Source organism: Polypterus senegalus, chromosome 12 (assembly GCF_016835505.1).
Source record: "Polypterus senegalus isolate Bchr_013 chromosome 12, ASM1683550v1, whole genome shotgun sequence".
Taxonomy (NCBI): Eukaryota; Metazoa; Chordata; class Cladistia; order Polypteriformes; family Polypteridae; genus Polypterus; species Polypterus senegalus.
The window spans coordinates 24,039,126-24,055,784 of NC_053165.1; the positions used below are offsets into that span (position 1 = coordinate 24,039,126).

The 16,659-nt window shown below is 38.0% G+C and overlaps 1 protein-coding gene across 2 annotated transcripts in view; it reads left to right on the forward strand.

Annotated features, from left to right (window-relative positions):
- Positions 1 to 620: 620 nt before the first annotated feature.
- The window catches only part of podxl2 (podocalyxin-like 2), a 109,977-nt gene continuing 93,938 nt past the window's right edge, over positions 621 to 16,659 (forward strand). Inside the window, exon 1 of one of the 2 annotated variants that reach the window (XM_039771985.1) lies at positions 621 to 1,126. In XM_039771985.1, the coding sequence (XP_039627919.1) occupies positions 1,093 to 1,126 (34 nt within the window). In that variant the 5' untranslated portion in view covers positions 621 to 1,092. The remainder of the gene's footprint in view (positions 1,127 to 16,659) is intronic. The other variant, XM_039771984.1, reaches the window with a different exon arrangement.

Below are 16,659 nucleotides of genomic sequence, written 5' to 3' on the forward strand. Positions count from 1 at the left end.
TCTGAAACCCAAATCGTATTATGTGATATCATCTACTGTTGAATTCTGCTCTGTACTTGTAATATTTCTACTGCATTATTATATTGTATTGAGGATTACTTGTGTTCTGTTCTGTGTATTGCGTTGTATTTACCCCCCTTTTTTCGATTCCCACTGCATGCCCAGCCTACCTTGAAAGGAGTCTCTCTTTGAGCTGCCTTTCCCAAGGTTTCTTCCATTTTTTTCCCTACAAGTGTTTTTTTGGGGGGAGTTTTTCCTTGTCTTCTTAGAGAATCAAGGCTGGGGAGCTGTCAAAAGATAGAGCCTGTAAAAGCCCATTGCAACACTTCTTGTGTGATTTTGGGCTATATAGAAATACATTTTGTTGTATTGTATTGTATTGTATTGTATTGTATTGTATTGTAAGAGTGCAGCCTCCTCGGGCAAAGATACAACAAGCAAGTTTTTCAACTCAGCATCGGTGTCCATATTGATTTATTTTACAAGTTTATTTATTTATTTTTTTTGCTCGGCTAAGCGTGATCTGGACCACCATAACGATCTATGAACTCGACGTACTTTAGGACCCGGCGTTCGACGCGGGTTGGTGCAGCAAGGAGCCTGCAGACGATGCGCAATCAATGCATTTTATTCAGCCTCGCTTAACGAGCTCAGTGTGCTCTGTGGGACCAAAGGGGTTCTCAAGGAATCATTACAGTGCTAATGTCCCTCTGCAAAATCGCTTCTAAATTTCGATTTATCTCAAGGATGAAATAAAGGCTAGACACAAGGACACTTTGCCTTCTTCAAAATTTCCGCTTTTCTTTTAAACGTTTTTTTCTTTTCTTTTATGAGTCCACAGTCACCGGCTTATCGTTCATCTGTTGGCTGTTTTGCTTTGTTTTGGCTAAAAGGAAAATAAACATATAATATCCTATAAAATAACAAATGTCACACGTAATATGCCGAGTATTTAGAATAAAACAAAAGGCTCTCTAAGTTTGGATGTGCTTGACGCCTTACAGAGGGACATTACGAGAGTGAGAGAGGGGACAGATCTGCTGCAAGGTGTCCTGAGAATTTCACCGCGAGCTGAAGCCTGGCACCGCAGACATGGACAGATCGGTACCTTTGCTTTTGATTTACGGTGAGCAATAACGTTTTCTTGTTATTTTTTAAATCGAAATGACTGTCAGCAGCCCAGCACTTTAATAGTTTTATCATCGAGTGTTGCAGATATTTCAAAAATAGTAAATGACAGCGTGCTCGTACTTAAAATCTGCAATCTGCACCCTCCAACTGCGCGACCTTACTGGTGTTCTGGCATGGCCGGAGAGATCAATTCCTTCTATGCTTCTGCACAAACTGAAATCCCAAGATGTATTTGTATTCGTCGGCGTGTTTTTGTTATCTTTTAAAAGCACCAGCATGCTTCTCTTAAACATTCACGTGTGTGATTTCCAGAAGTAAAACGAAAATGCTGCATTACGGCACTAACTCTAAGTAACAGATACTAATCAAATAATTCTGTTTAACATGATTGACTATTTTAACTAGTGCAAGACACAGACAGCCATGTGTATTTTATCTTGAAGCCGCCTTACCCAGTATACGGACAATGTCATATATAGGTATAACCGGCCACAAAGTGGGAGTAATCCTTGGACGGGACGCCAGACAGCCCAAATCAGGGCAAGCATTTACTTATATGCTCACATTACTGGCAACTGTATTTCTTTTACTGTTATCCTTAAAGAAAGTTCTTGTAGAGTGTGACGCATCTTGTGTCGGCGAGCAAGTAAACTCCACAGCGAAGGCATCCTAGTAGGAAATGAACCAACGTCCAAGTGCTGTGTGGCGCATCAGTGGTACCGGGGACCGAACGGGGCATGCGCACATTTTAAACGAACTTTTGAAATTGTATGTACGGTGATTAATTACACTTCATGACTCGCCCCTTCCTATTACTCTTTGGTATTGCGAGTGCAGTCACTGTGAACACTTGAAGAGAAACAGACGCTAGGATCATTAAGACAAGGGAAGTTTTGTTAAAATATTCAAGAGGACGGTGGCAGATAAAAATTCGTTTTTGTTACGTTGACCGCTTCAAAAAGGTTAATGTCTCATCGGAGTAGAATTTCTTACGATAAGTCGGGTCAGCCACATTCTGCTGTTCGTCTGCTTTATTCAATTTTTATAGTGATGCCTGCGAATTTCAAATTCATTTTATTTATATTTACCGGTGACGATAAATCAGAAAGACGATTACATGCAGGTCAGGTGGATTGGCGATTCTAAATTGGCCCTAGTGTGTGCTTGGTGTGTTTGTGTGTGTCCTGCGATGGGTTGGCACCCTGCCCAGGATTGGTTCCTGCCTTGTGCCCTGTGTTGGCTGGGATTGGCTCCAGCAGACCCCCGTGACCCTGTATTCGGATTCAGCGGGTTAGAAAATGGATGGATGGATGGACAGTTAGCAAACCCATATGGGCACCACATATTTTCCATATTGGGCACAATTTGGGTGCCATACAGGCCCCCCAGGATCATATAGAGCACAGATAGGTCCGTATATGTGGGTTGTTATTGGTGGCCGAGTACGGTACGCTGGGAGCAAGTGGACACCTGGACGGGTTGGCCGTGTTTAGAGGGGGTGTAAATGGGGGTGTAAGTTTGGGGGGTTTGGGCAAGAAGGACTGCATAGAAAACACGTACCTAAGCCCTAAGCTTGAAGTACCGTATATACTCGCGTATAAGTTGGGTCTTGAAACCCGAAAACTCGATCATAAAATCCCCCGACTTATACGCCTGACACTTATTTATTATTACTTTTTTTACACCTTCTTGCCTCCTCCAATCGCATCAGTTTTTCAGACACATCAAATTTTGTTGCCACAGTGCAGTTACCAATTTCTTTCGCCACTTCAATGACTATTAATTTAAAACCAGCTTCATAGTTTCTTCTGATCGAACGCTCCATCGTAGATAAGGGATGCTCTTACGATAAAGGTTTATGAGGGTGTGAGATGCAAAAAACAGAAATCAGTGCAAACGTCACTTCAGAATAGTTTGAGTATTACTGTCTAGTCACTTAGGCAAAATACATAAAAAAAGGCAGTGTGCTGCATGGTTCCTCTCTCAGGTGGACGTTAGCATATCATAATCTCTTGGACCAATAGTGTGAGTTTTCTGTATTCGACTTATACATCCAACATCATAAAATAATGGAAATTATACGGTGAAATCAAGCCCTGACTTATCTGCGGAAGAGCTTACGGTAATCATTTAAAATAATGAAGGATTTATTAACATACAGTATATTTATTTATTTGGTTGAACCCTTTATCCAAGGTAACTGAGACCATTTGAAATACCACTGCTTATTTTCTTTTGTTTGTTTTCAATTGGAGCACAAGCAGGTGAAGTGACTTGCACATGATCACACAGTGTCCGTAACAACAACAACATTTATTTATATAGCACATTTTCATACAAACAATGCAGCTCAAAGTGCTTTACATTACAGCCAAGAAGTTACTGAAAGAACATTGAAACATTTTTTGACATTTAACTTTTGTTGCGGCTGCCTCACAGTAATGGTTTGTGTTCCGTATCATCCCTGCATGGAGTCTGCATGTTCTCCCAGTGGGTTTCCTCTGGGTGCTCCAGCTTCCTCACACTATCCAACGACATGCAGGTTAGGTGAATTGGTGTTGCTGAATTGCCTGTAGTGTACGTTTGGTAAATGAACATGTGTTTGTCCTGTGATGGACTGGCGTCCAGTCCAGGGTTTGTTCCTGCTCCAGGCTCCAGCCCCCAACAACCCTGATCTGGATTAAGCAGCTTACAAAATGACATGACTTTTTATTAAACTCCATTTCAAATTGCATGATTGAATTTACAGGATATGGGATTTTAACTTCAGTTACTTTTCTGGTATGAATGTGAATTTCCCCTTGTGATTAATAAAGTATCTATCTATCTATCTATCTATCTATCTATCTATCTATCTATCTATCTATCTATTATATAGTGGCTATCTATCTATCTATCTATCTATCTATCTATCTATCTATCTATCTATCTATCTATCTATCTATCTATCTATCTATCTATCTATCTAAAATTGGTTTGCTGTGTGGACATGTGACACTCAATGGACTACCGTCCTGGCCAGAACTGCTTTCCACATCACATCCGGCTCCAGAACCACCCTTCATCTATTCTCTGAACTCACATTTTACTGAAAGATTTGCAAAATGAAAGGTGTTCTGATTTTCAGATGACTCCATTTTTATTTAAAATCCATCAAGGAACACTATGGGATCACAATGCACCCAGGAAACACTGACTGAGAGAGCATGCAGAGCATAAACACAAAATCAAACCTAAGAATGTGAGACAGTGATAATAATACTTTATGGTCAGATTAGTCAAATGACCACAGCACCATCTGCATAAACAATCCTTAAATTTGCAATTTTAGAGAGAAAACTAAAACCACGAGAACACACGACATTAAAAGTTAAAACACAATGAGATTATGTAAATTTTATTTAGTTGTTACTGAGTACATCATCTGTTCCTAGTATCTCTTTTAAGTAAGTTAGGCACACATGAATCACAGTTACAGTCATTTTATTTTTCTAACTGGTTTCTTTTAAGAGGGGCTTTTACTTGGTTGCATGTAATATGTGCTATTATAAGCAGGGCTACTTGCATTAGGAGACTTCCAGGCATAAATGTGAATGACCGTTTAGATTCCTCATTTTAGTGCACACATCTGGTTTATGATTTTTTGTTTGCTTCTGTGCTTTCTACACACACAAAGTTAGTCACTGGAACAACTTAATTGAAATATGAATAGCCATGTAAATCAACGGAGCAATTCCTAAAGTCGTGAACAGTGGAATTCGCAACTAATGTCTCAGTGGTTAATCTAACACTTTACTAATAAGTTACACCAAATTCAATGTAATCCATCTTGTTAACTTTGCCTGTTTTATTACCCAAACTTAACTCATCAGTTTTTAAAACACATATTTTTGTCAAGTCAAATTACTGCATATCATTCAGTCAGTCGTTCACAAATCCACTTAATCCAGTGCAGGGTCTTGGGGGTTGGAGACTACCCCATTAGCACTGGAGTGCGTAGAAAGACACAGCCCTGGATGAGTAACAAGTCCATGTCAGGGGCCACTCAAGCACACAACAACATACGTAAAAACGTACCCCAACCTAATCACCCTTGGGAATTTGGGAGGAAATCCCATAGAGACTTCACATGGAGATTAACTAGGAATGAGAATCAAACGCACAATACTGGAACTGTGAAGCAGTGGCACTAACCATGAGGCCACTCTGTCAGCCTGCAGCATAATAATTGAACATGGTACATTCCTGGTGGCATGGTGGCACAGCGGTAGCACTTCTGCCTTGCAGTAAATTGAACAAGGTTTACGTCCAAGGTCTTCCTTACGTGGAGTTTGCATGTTCTCTCTGATTCTGTGTAGGTTTCCTCTTGGTGCTCCAGTTTACTCCCACAGTTCAAAGACATGCAGGTTAGGTGAATTAGGGACACTAAATTGGCCCCAGTGTGTGGTTGGAGTGTGTGTGTGTTTGCCCTACAATGGACTGGCACCCTGTGCGAGCTGGAATAGACTCCAGCAGACCCCTGTGACTCTGTTCTGGAATAAGCTGACTGACTGACTACATCTTTGGTATTACATTCTCTTACGTTACATAGAAAAACACTTTTGTTTCTCTCTAGGGGGAAATGTGGCTTTATACAGAAGCTCAATGAATACATATTATAATAAAAAAACAACCCCTTCTTGAATACATACCAGAATGACTAAAAAGAAGTAAAACTAAAAGGTAAGAAAACGTCTGACCTGGCAAAAGATATAAGAGCAGTCTCAGTCACAGTGAGTCAAGATTTTCCTGTAGGCTTGAAGGAGCTCTTGTACCATTTCTTGACCTACTTCTGCTATGCAGAATTGTTTATAATGGCACTCAGTTTTGTTGTAATTCTCTCCTTTACTATGACCTCCAAGATCCCAGGAGTGCACCCCATAACTGAGCCTGCCTTTTTAATTTGCTTGTTTATTTGGTGGGCCACTCTTAATGTAATGTTACTAGCCCAGCACACCACAGCGCAGAAAATCACATTGGTCATCATGGACTTATAGAACATATAAAAGACTAGGGGGCTCTTCCCCCGCTCGCTTCGCTTGCCAACCCCAGTAGCCACTTTGCGGATCTGCCACTCGCGTGAGGTGAAGCAGATGTACAATTGAAACAGATTGTTACTTTCATGGGACTTGTTACATATGCATGATAGAACTAACTATTTTACATTACTTTAAAGTAATTAACCATAGTAAAAAATAATAAAACGTAATAAATTGAAAGAAAATTATGTTTCATGTTGAGTTAGAGGTATCCGTTGCGTCATACATTTTCATTCTGTTTGACTTTCAAATTAACACGCAAATACTTTTTAAACTTACACTTTTACTGTAAAACTTCAGTAAAAACAATATTTGGAATTAACTATTCCTCAATATCACAGTGAATTTTGATTCCGTGTTTGGAGTTACATTGTGACAATGCAACGTATATCTGCCCGTGAGTGAATATTGTTTCTTTCTCTCTTTCTCTCTAATAAATAAACCGACTTTTTCAAATGTTTGTCCCTGTGATTTGTTAATTGTCATAGCAAAAGCTACGTTTTAATACGAATGACATATCAAGATCTCCTTTGGTGTCTAATGTTATCCACATTACCTTTCTTCTGTTAAAATTTTACATGTTAGAATTGTTTGACCAATTTTGAAAACAACTAATCTTGTCCTTTTGCATAGCCCATCACTCATACATAAATTACGCAATAACATTACAATACATCTTTCTTTCAACAATGTTAACGGTTGTAGATATTCTACCAGATATTGTAAGTTGATGTTTTCATCTTTCGCACCATCACCACCAACTATTTCAGCATAGTCTATTGATATGTATTTAGCCAATTTGCTATGTAACCGATTGACAATTTTTGCATTAATTCATTTAACTTCATTGTTTCTCGGTGCTAGGAATGCCTGTGTACTCATTTCTCCTGTTGATGAAATTCTTCAATAAGATTTGGACATAATAAGTCATCTTTTATTGGGAACTTAAAGTGAGGAAAACGTAAAAATTTATAAGAGCTGAAAGCGTAGGAACTGTGCCTGACAAAAGCATTCACACCAATGAGAGGTGAGAGGACCGTGGGTGTGGGTGGTGAACCGGAAATGGCTGAGAGAAGGGTGGAACCCCATCTACCAACTTGAAAAAATCTCTTAGCAATAGTCTTGTCTCGTCTCAAGATTTTCTTTTATGATAGAGAGATGTATAAACTGGTAGAGACCGAAGGAAGTCAACCTTGTGGAAATAATTTTCCATCAGTGGTAACTCTGTTCTTGTTGAGGGCATGGTCCAAAACTGTGATGCCACCTTTCGGGAACTGACCATTTTAAGTCTTCTGAAATGGAAGAAGCAGAGCCATTTCTAGGAGCTATGGGAGGGGCTATGCATCCTTCTTGCACATTGTCTTGGAACAATGGAAGAAAAAGAAGATACAGTTAGTACCAGTGCCCCCTCTCATCCCAGAGTTGTATTGCTTACCTCATCAGAGCCAGGAAGTTGTCCCCAGGTGCACATGTACTGTATGACAGATGCCATTACCCATATTTCAAGAGAACAGTATCCTTAGTAAAAAGAGTCCACTCTGCCCTTTCAAAGCCGTGTTAATGTTTGTGATACACCATCTGCTAGATTGACAGAGACATAGAAACACACAGACACATCTTTTTATTTAGGTGTATATATATATATATATATATATATATATATATATATATATATATATATATATATATATATATATATATATATATATATATATATATATATATATATATATATATATATATATATATATATATACTCCGGTGGGCTGGCGCCCTGCACGGGTTTCTTTCCTGCCTTGTGCCCTGTGTTGGCTGGGATTGGCCTACAGCAGACCCCCGTGACCCTGTAGTTAGGATATAGCAGGTTGGATAATGGATGGATGGATGGATATATTTATACTAATAAAAGGCAAAGCCCTCCCTCACTCACTCACTCACTTACTCACTCACTCACTCACTCACTGACTCACTGACTCACTCACTCACTCACTCACTCATCACTAATTCTCCAACTTCCCATGTAAGTAGAAGGCGGAAATTTGGCAGGCTCATTCCTTACAGCTTACTTACAAAAGTTGGGCAGGTTTCATTTCAAAATTCTGCGCGTAATGGTCATAACTGGAACCTATTTTCTGTCCATATATTATAATAGACTGCAGCGCGATGTCCGTGGGGGGTGGAGTTTCGTGTGACATCATCACGCCTCCCACGTAATCATGTGAACTGAATGTGAACGCAGTACGTAGAAAACAAGGAGGAGCTCCAAAAAGCGCTGAAGAAAACATGCATTATACAATTGAGAAGGCAGCGAAACAATAAGAAGCGAGCCAGTGACGCATACAAGCATATTTGTAAGTGTAGCTACTGCGGAAACAAAGCACGGTGTAAACCTAAAGTTTAAATTAAGTTCATAGACAGGCTGCCACTGGCATTTGTCATGCACACTACTAATACAATATTCGCGGGATACAAGTTTAATGAGAGGACGCAGGGTATAAACGAGAGTTTTGATCACTTTGTAACTAAGTTAAAATTGCTGCTGAAGGACTGTGCTTATGCAAATTCCGAGAGACTATGTTTGTGAGGGGGACTGACGTCATCATCTCCCCTCCCATTCACCTCATTTCATTCACTTCATTTCGCTCTGAGCTGAGCTCTGCAGCTAACGCGGTCTTGCAGAAGCAACTTTGTGACGCTGCCACCAAATACTCATAGAACAATCCACAAATTAATACACACGCTGTCTCTAGGGTTTCTCCGCACTCTGAATCCTCCAGGCACTACTGAGCATAATCTAATTTTGAGAGTTGGGACACCACTAATATTACTGAAAACCTTACAGCCACTGAGACTTTGTAACGGCACGAGACTTCAGGTCACGTGTCTGCAAAAGAACCTAAATGAGGCAACTATTTTTACTGGCAGTTGCTCAGGGGAAAGAGTTTGTATTCCTCGCATCCCCATTATACTCTCTGATCTCCCATTTCAATTCAAATGCCTCCAATTTCCAGTAAGGCTCTGCTTCGCGATGACAATTAATAAATCTCAGGGACACACCCTACAAAAGGTTACATTGACAATCATGTTACGTTATTTTTAAAATGTTTCCTTTTCTTAGCACAAGCACAGCTGAGAAGCTTCGATGCATGTGCTCCATAACGCGTTAAAAAATAACACATTTAATCACACTTTGCATTCCAAGCAAAGGGGAACTTCTCTCAATGCATGATTTCCTGGTACACCGATTACATTGTTGCACACATCAGAGCTACAAAAATGGAAGAGTCTGAAGAAAGCACGTTGCTAGGACTGATCGGAGGCAATTTTCATTTCAAAAGACTACCCGACGGAAGTCTAGATAAAAGTCAACATCGGTCAAACTTACAAATTCTCTCGCAAAATGGATTGCTTTGGACTGTAGACCACTAACAGTGGTGGAAGATAGGGGGTTAGAAAATGTGCTACAGTTAGCATCTGGTCATCCAACTTTTCAACTACCGTGCCGAGAGACTATTTCAAGTAAAATTCAACAGCTTTATGACACTGAAAAGCAAGCAAAATTAGATGAATTACAGAAAGCTGACTTTGTGGCTTTTATTGGGGATCATTGGACTTCTGTGACCGTTAGTAATTCTAATTATATCTAATTACAAAATGTTCAATGATCACACTGTTTTAGCCTAATGTACAAAATAATTTTGGCTAAGGTTACTCAGAGTTTAAAGGTGAAGCTGGTCAAATTACCTTTTATGTTTCTGCCTTATTTTCTTAAGAAGAAATACTGCACTTTATGTTGAAATTTTTCTTATTATTTAAAGACAATACCATTCTGAACATGTACTTAAAGTACTTAGAATACCACTTTATTTTTAAGTCTGCCCAATTTTAGCCAGGGCTGATATTTTTGTTTCTGTTTTGAATTGAAATGCAGTTTAAATGCATTTCTTTTTCAGAAATTAAAAGAGCCTGAGTTTACAATATTTATGTCCATGTCTATTATTTGATTCTGTCGCCCACTAAAACCCTTTTACATTAAAAAAACCTTTGCACTTTGGGGCAAATTTACTTGTGCGATTACATGCGATGAATCAAGATTCATTAATTACAAAGCCTCTAATTAATTAGATCATTTTTTTTAATCGAGTCCCACCCCTAATATATATATATGTTGATATGTATATATATATATATATATGTAGATATGTATATGCATATATAGTTATATATATATATGTGTGTGTATGTGTGTACTGTATATATATTAATATATATATATATATATACACACACACACACATATATATACATATGTATGCATATACTGTATATATGTATATATGCATGGATGTATATGTATATAAATGTGTGTATATGTATATATATGTTTATATGTATGTGTGTGTATATATATATATATATATGACATCAACACTCATGACAATGACAAGACAATTACATTGTCAATCATGTTACGTTATTATTAAAACGTTTCCTTTTCTTTTTCATTACTTCTTTAACACACTACTTCTCTCCATGGTATTTTGCTAGTATATTTTGCTAGTATATATATATATATATATATATATATATATATATATATATATATATATATATAAATGTATGCTACATATTTTGTAAGAAAAAACACACAAATAGATCAGGGTTAGGGCACTGAATGGAAGACCCCTTTTAACTGCTGAAAGCTGTTGAAATATGTTTGTCATTTAGTTGTGGTAATGTCTATTCATAAGTGAGTCCAAACATAGACTGAGGAGCGTGGGTGGTGGAGACTTTATAATGGCAGGGTAGGCAAAAGGCACAGTTTCAAGTGAGCAAAAACTGGAATTGACATTAAATATCCTTGCACCATTGATTGCTGGTCCGCAGGTAGAAGAAGAAGGGAGGCATTAGGTGACAGCACCAACCCTTGACTCGGGGTGGAATTACATGTGTGGGGTAATACAGTATATATATATATATATATATATATATATATATATATATATATATATATATATATATATATATATATATATATATCTTATATACTGTATAAACATTTAGGTGTGGAAGTATGTGTGTCTGTCTGGCCCGGAAGTGAGAGGTGGAGTCGGGGTAAGGTCCCCACCTCTGAGAAAACAGAAAACTCGCTTAGCCTATACTAACACAAGCGAGGCCAGCATGTCAGCAAAACGAAACCTCAGAAGAAAGACAAAGTTGCTTAGCCACTAACATTGGCAAAACGGTATCCCTTTTACTTTTCCTCCCGCCTCTAATACACAAGCGTGGCGGGCACGTTGGCAAAATGAATCCTCCTAGGAGAAAGATGCCCATAGTAGTTCCTTTCAATTACCTGACATCTCTACATTCCAATTAATTTCTGATGATTTCAAAAGTTTCTAGGACCCCGGGCTTTTTATAGCACGGGCTTACACAACTAGTATGCATATATATATATATATATATATATATATATATATATATATATATATATATATATATATATATATATATATATAGAGAGAGAGAGAGAGAGAGGGAGAGACAGTTGTGATTAATCTGGAGTGTGTCAGAGGTCCTGGGTAAAGATGTCTGTCAATCATACAACAATAATAGAAGGCTAAAGGTGAGCTGAAGTGAATGCCAGGTATCAAAGCAATCCATTAATGTTCCATTTCTGTGTAAAACTGTAAAAGTCATATTGCACCTTAGACTGCAAGCTGAAACAGCTGAAAATCAGGATGTGCATCAGGGATTTTTAAAGTAATAACTGAGAAAATAATGTCTGGTTTGAAGTGAAAATGACAGGAAGCAAGATAATGATACCTTCAGTGTTTATTACAAACTGAGCACATCAGGAATCTGAACCTATGAGGACATCTGGACTTTATCTGGTTTGTTTTTTAACCAGAAATATTAAGCTAGTGACCGTGTACTTCAAATGAAAGTGCAACAAATTAAAGAACAATGTATTTCACAATTTACTCAATAGCTTAATTATCTTTTATTATTTGATTAGGCTCATAAATTTTTCACACCGTGGCAAACAAAGAAAAGAAAGTGAGCTGTCTCCTCTTTATAAATTAAAAACTTTCGAGGTTAAAGCAAAATCTGGTTCAGTTATTTAATAGGACTAAACATGAATACAAACGAGGCTGATTCTTCTCACTGAAGAGAAAAAGGAACCTGAGTTCTGGTACAAAATGTCTGAAACAAACCGTAGCATACTGAAGAAAATCTGGGGTCTTCTCCCTGTGAACTTTAAGAATTCAATTCAATTGATAAACTGCCCAAACCCTCTTAATCCAATTCAGCATGACCTGTGCAGGTTGCATGACAGAAAACAGCCATGGACAGCGTGCCAGTCCATCACATCACACTACCCCACACATGCAGTGGATTGAGAAAGCCTTCAGAACACTTTGCTTTTTGCACACTTTTTGTGTTCTAGATTTAATTTTAAATGGATACATTTGCCATTTTTGGACATGAATCTATAATCAATAACCCATAATGACAAATTGGAAACATGTTTTCAAAAAAGTTTGCAAATGCATTAAAAAGCAAAAACTGAAATCTTTCACTCATTGAAGTATTCAGACCCTTTGCGCTGCACTCCAGATTGTGGTCAGATGCACCCTGCTTGCTTTGATTCTCCTTGAGAAGTGTCTGGAACTTGATTCGTGTCCACTTGTGGCAAACTGAAGTGATTGGACATTGTTTAGAAAGGCACACACCTGTGTACAGACAGTGTACAATTCACAGTGCAAATCTGGACAAAAAGTCCTAGGTACTGCTTGTAGAACTCCATGGTCAAATTGTAGTGAGGTTCGGATTAGGGAAAGGGTATAAAACCATCCAGTGTTCCCAGAAGCACACAATAATTGTGAAATGGCAGAATTCTGGACTCTTCCTAGAGTTGGCCATCTGTATAAACTGCTCATGGTGTTAACCAATGACCTAATGGTCTCTCTAGCAGATCCTCAGAAGTCCTCTGCTCAGAGGCAGGAAGCCACGTTTGAGTAAAAGACATATGACAGCCCACTTGGAGTTTGACAAACAACATTTATTGGACTCTGGGAGATTGAAGAAAAAGATTCTTTGGTCTGATGAGACAAAAGTTAAACTCTTTGAGCAGAACTCCAAGCACAATGCAAAAATGGCAACTGTGTCCATTCTACAATTAAATCTATAACACAATACTGCATCCAGAAAGTAAAATGAATTCACTATACATGGTGTCAGTTTGGAAGAGCTTATTAACCAAACAGACACATCTGTGGCAGGAAAAGTCTCCTAGCACAGGGAGAGCATGCAAGCTCCACGCAAAGAAGATTGGAATGTAGGACACTAGGCCCAGCAGGTGGTAGCACTAAAGCCCTCTGTCAATTCAAATCACTTTATTCTCATTAAGCCCACTTCCACTAATACTGTAAGTCCAGTATGCTATGCAATAATTATAAATACATTAAGAAAACGGACAGAAGATAGACAGATAGACACTTTATACATTAGTCGACAGTAAGTCCAATTTCCAAGTCTCCCAAGTCAGCTACATTCTGAAATCATTCAACACACAAATAACAAAAATGTATTTTGTTATTATGAATATGCTAGCCGTGTTACCTGTCAAAGACAGATAATGAAAAATATTTAAAAATGTTTGATATCTCTTTCCTTATGTGAACCTTAAGGTCCTTTTCTTTCTTGACTAGTGCTCCTTCTGTTGGGTGCCCTCCCATAAAGGTCTGCCTCTCAGATATTGCCATTCCAAGGCGCCTTGCTCACCTCCTGTCGCTTTTATACCTCCCGTGTTTGAAGGCGACTCTCAGGGTGCCTCCTACACCTTTACACCTCTGCCTGTGTCTCACACTTACATTTATTCTTTCCATTGCTTTACAAAAGTGAAAATGACCAATCACAAAAAACAAACAAACCAAACAAACAAACAAACAAACGTATCAATCAGATTGCACTTCAAGACCAGACAAACAGACCATAGCATTTTATTGTACTGTAGATACATTCAATATTAGGAAGATAAAAGAAAAAATAATTAAACAATGTTGTCTAAGGGAGGAAGTTGGTCATGGAGGAAGTGTTTGGACATCATTTTTATTACTATTTAATTTAATATTGTTTCTTTGTATCAGTATACTACTGCTGGATTATGTGAATTTTCCCTTGGGATTAATAAAGTATCTATCTATCTATCTATCTATCTATCTATCTATCTATCTATCTATCTATCTATCTATCTATCAACCAGATTGCCCCTTTTAACGTATACACAGTCCTTAAAAGAAAAACAAGCCTTCAAGGGTGCATTCAATAATGAAAAATGATAAAACCGGGTTAAGTATAAATTAAAAAAGAGGCTTCTTCAGTCTTTTTTCTGGTGTTTAGTTTCAGGTAGGAGCTCCAGTGGTAAGTCTACTCTTTCCTGAGTGTACGCGCCACACCAGGAGTGTCTCGTTTTTATTGTGGAGGGACCTTAGGGGGCGGAGTCAGTTTCCCTCCGTGGACGGTTTCTCAGGGCTGTGAGGTAAACGGGAGATGTTAGCTTCAGCAATCACAGTCCTGGAGTGGTAGTGCTCACCTCAGATGAGCCTGGAAGGCAAACCTCAGATGGGCATGCATAGCAATAAGCGTACTGATTCAGAAAAGAAAACAGAATTTAAATTTTACCTGATATTTTGAAATGACTGCAGGAAATTTAAACAGCAAAACAGACAAACGGTAGGGTGGCGTGGTGGCACAGTGCTTAGCACTTCATCCTCACACCTCTGGGCATCTGGATTTGACTTCTGGCCTGGTCACTGATTGTGAGGAATTGAGATGTTCTCTCTAAGCCAGAATGGGTTTCCCACGTATTTTATATGAATTGAAGCACTTTGTGCACGTAAATCTATATATATAAAAGTCAATGTATGTGTATATGTATGTATGTATGTATGTTCCAGCATCACTTCTGAATGGCTGGAGCGATTTTCATGAAACTTGGTACACATTTCTTATTGGTCAACTAAGAATACTATAGGGTGAAATCAACCCTAACCCACCCTCTTCTGGACAGGGAGGGTGATGATCTTGTGGTCTTGTATGCATGTTATCATTCAGTTGACACTCGGAACGACCACCAGAGGGCGAACTGGAGGTGACTGCCAGCATTCTTTATGTTTGAGCACCACAGCACGTCCCTGCTGCTTTTGAAATTAAATAGAGTTCATCAACAGGATGATAACATACGTACAAGACCGCAAGAAAGGCACATTAGTGAGTCTTCATTGTTTGTTAGTTTATTTTTATTTTTAAAGTTCTTAAACAATTTAAAAAAAAAAAAAACACTTTATTTTCCTCCCAGGCAACGCTGAGTATTTCAGCTAGTGGTGTTATATAAAAAAATGCGTGATTATTAACTGGCCAGAATGTGTTATTGTTTAACAGGCAGTGTGGCCTGGTGCATAAGAAGTAAAGCAACAACTTGGTAAATGAATTTAAATAAGTGACCAGGGCTCCAGTTGTAAAAACATCTTAATAATTCCAGTACCGTATGTTGTACTTGTAATGTTCCTATGCGACAAAGCTCTGTATAATAGAGCTGGATTAAAATCCCTGTTGGAGTGCATTTTCTGATTTTGGTCAGTCTGTTTTGAGCCTTTTCTTTGACAGCCTTCTATTATGTCGGTTTATTTAGTTCTTTAATGTATTACAATAATAATTGTCAGTGATTAGAATGGCCACCATGTGCCAATCTGAATGCAAGCTAATGCATTAATGCATTTAAAACTATGTAGGGCAGCACACACTTTAACTAATCCATGAAAATATTATTGTGTTTTTTTATTCTTTAGCTTTAATGTGGAGCATTACATATGGTTGAAAATATATTTTACTTTTTTTTAGGGATCAGTAACTACAGTGTGGACGAGTTTGCAATATTGTGTTAAAAACTGAAACACTATGCACAAATGTAAAATAGAGTAGCATTTGTTGTCTTGTGAAAATATTCAGACCCTTGACTAATTCTCATATTTTAACACATAAATAATCTTACAATTACATTTTATTGTCTTTAATATCTTTATTTAGAAGCACTGAAACACAAAAGAAAAATGTGACATTACCTTAGAAGACTGCTGCTGTTAGGTGTAGGGATTGAACATTTGTTCAAACACCAAATGTCCTATTTTTATTTTTTTCTTTTAAGATTTTTTTCTAAAATAAAACAATATCACATTAAAACACTCTGAGTGACAGACCTTGAGTCGCAGTGGATTTAATTTGGCTTTCTTGACACTGATTGACAGAAAAAGACTCATTAGTATCAAAGTAAAAACAGATCTCTGCCAATAGTCTAAATTAATTCCAAACATAGAACACAAAGTCAAGTCAGAAACCCGTTAAAGCGCCTTAGACAGCTATGATAATGTTGACTCAGTGTGCACAT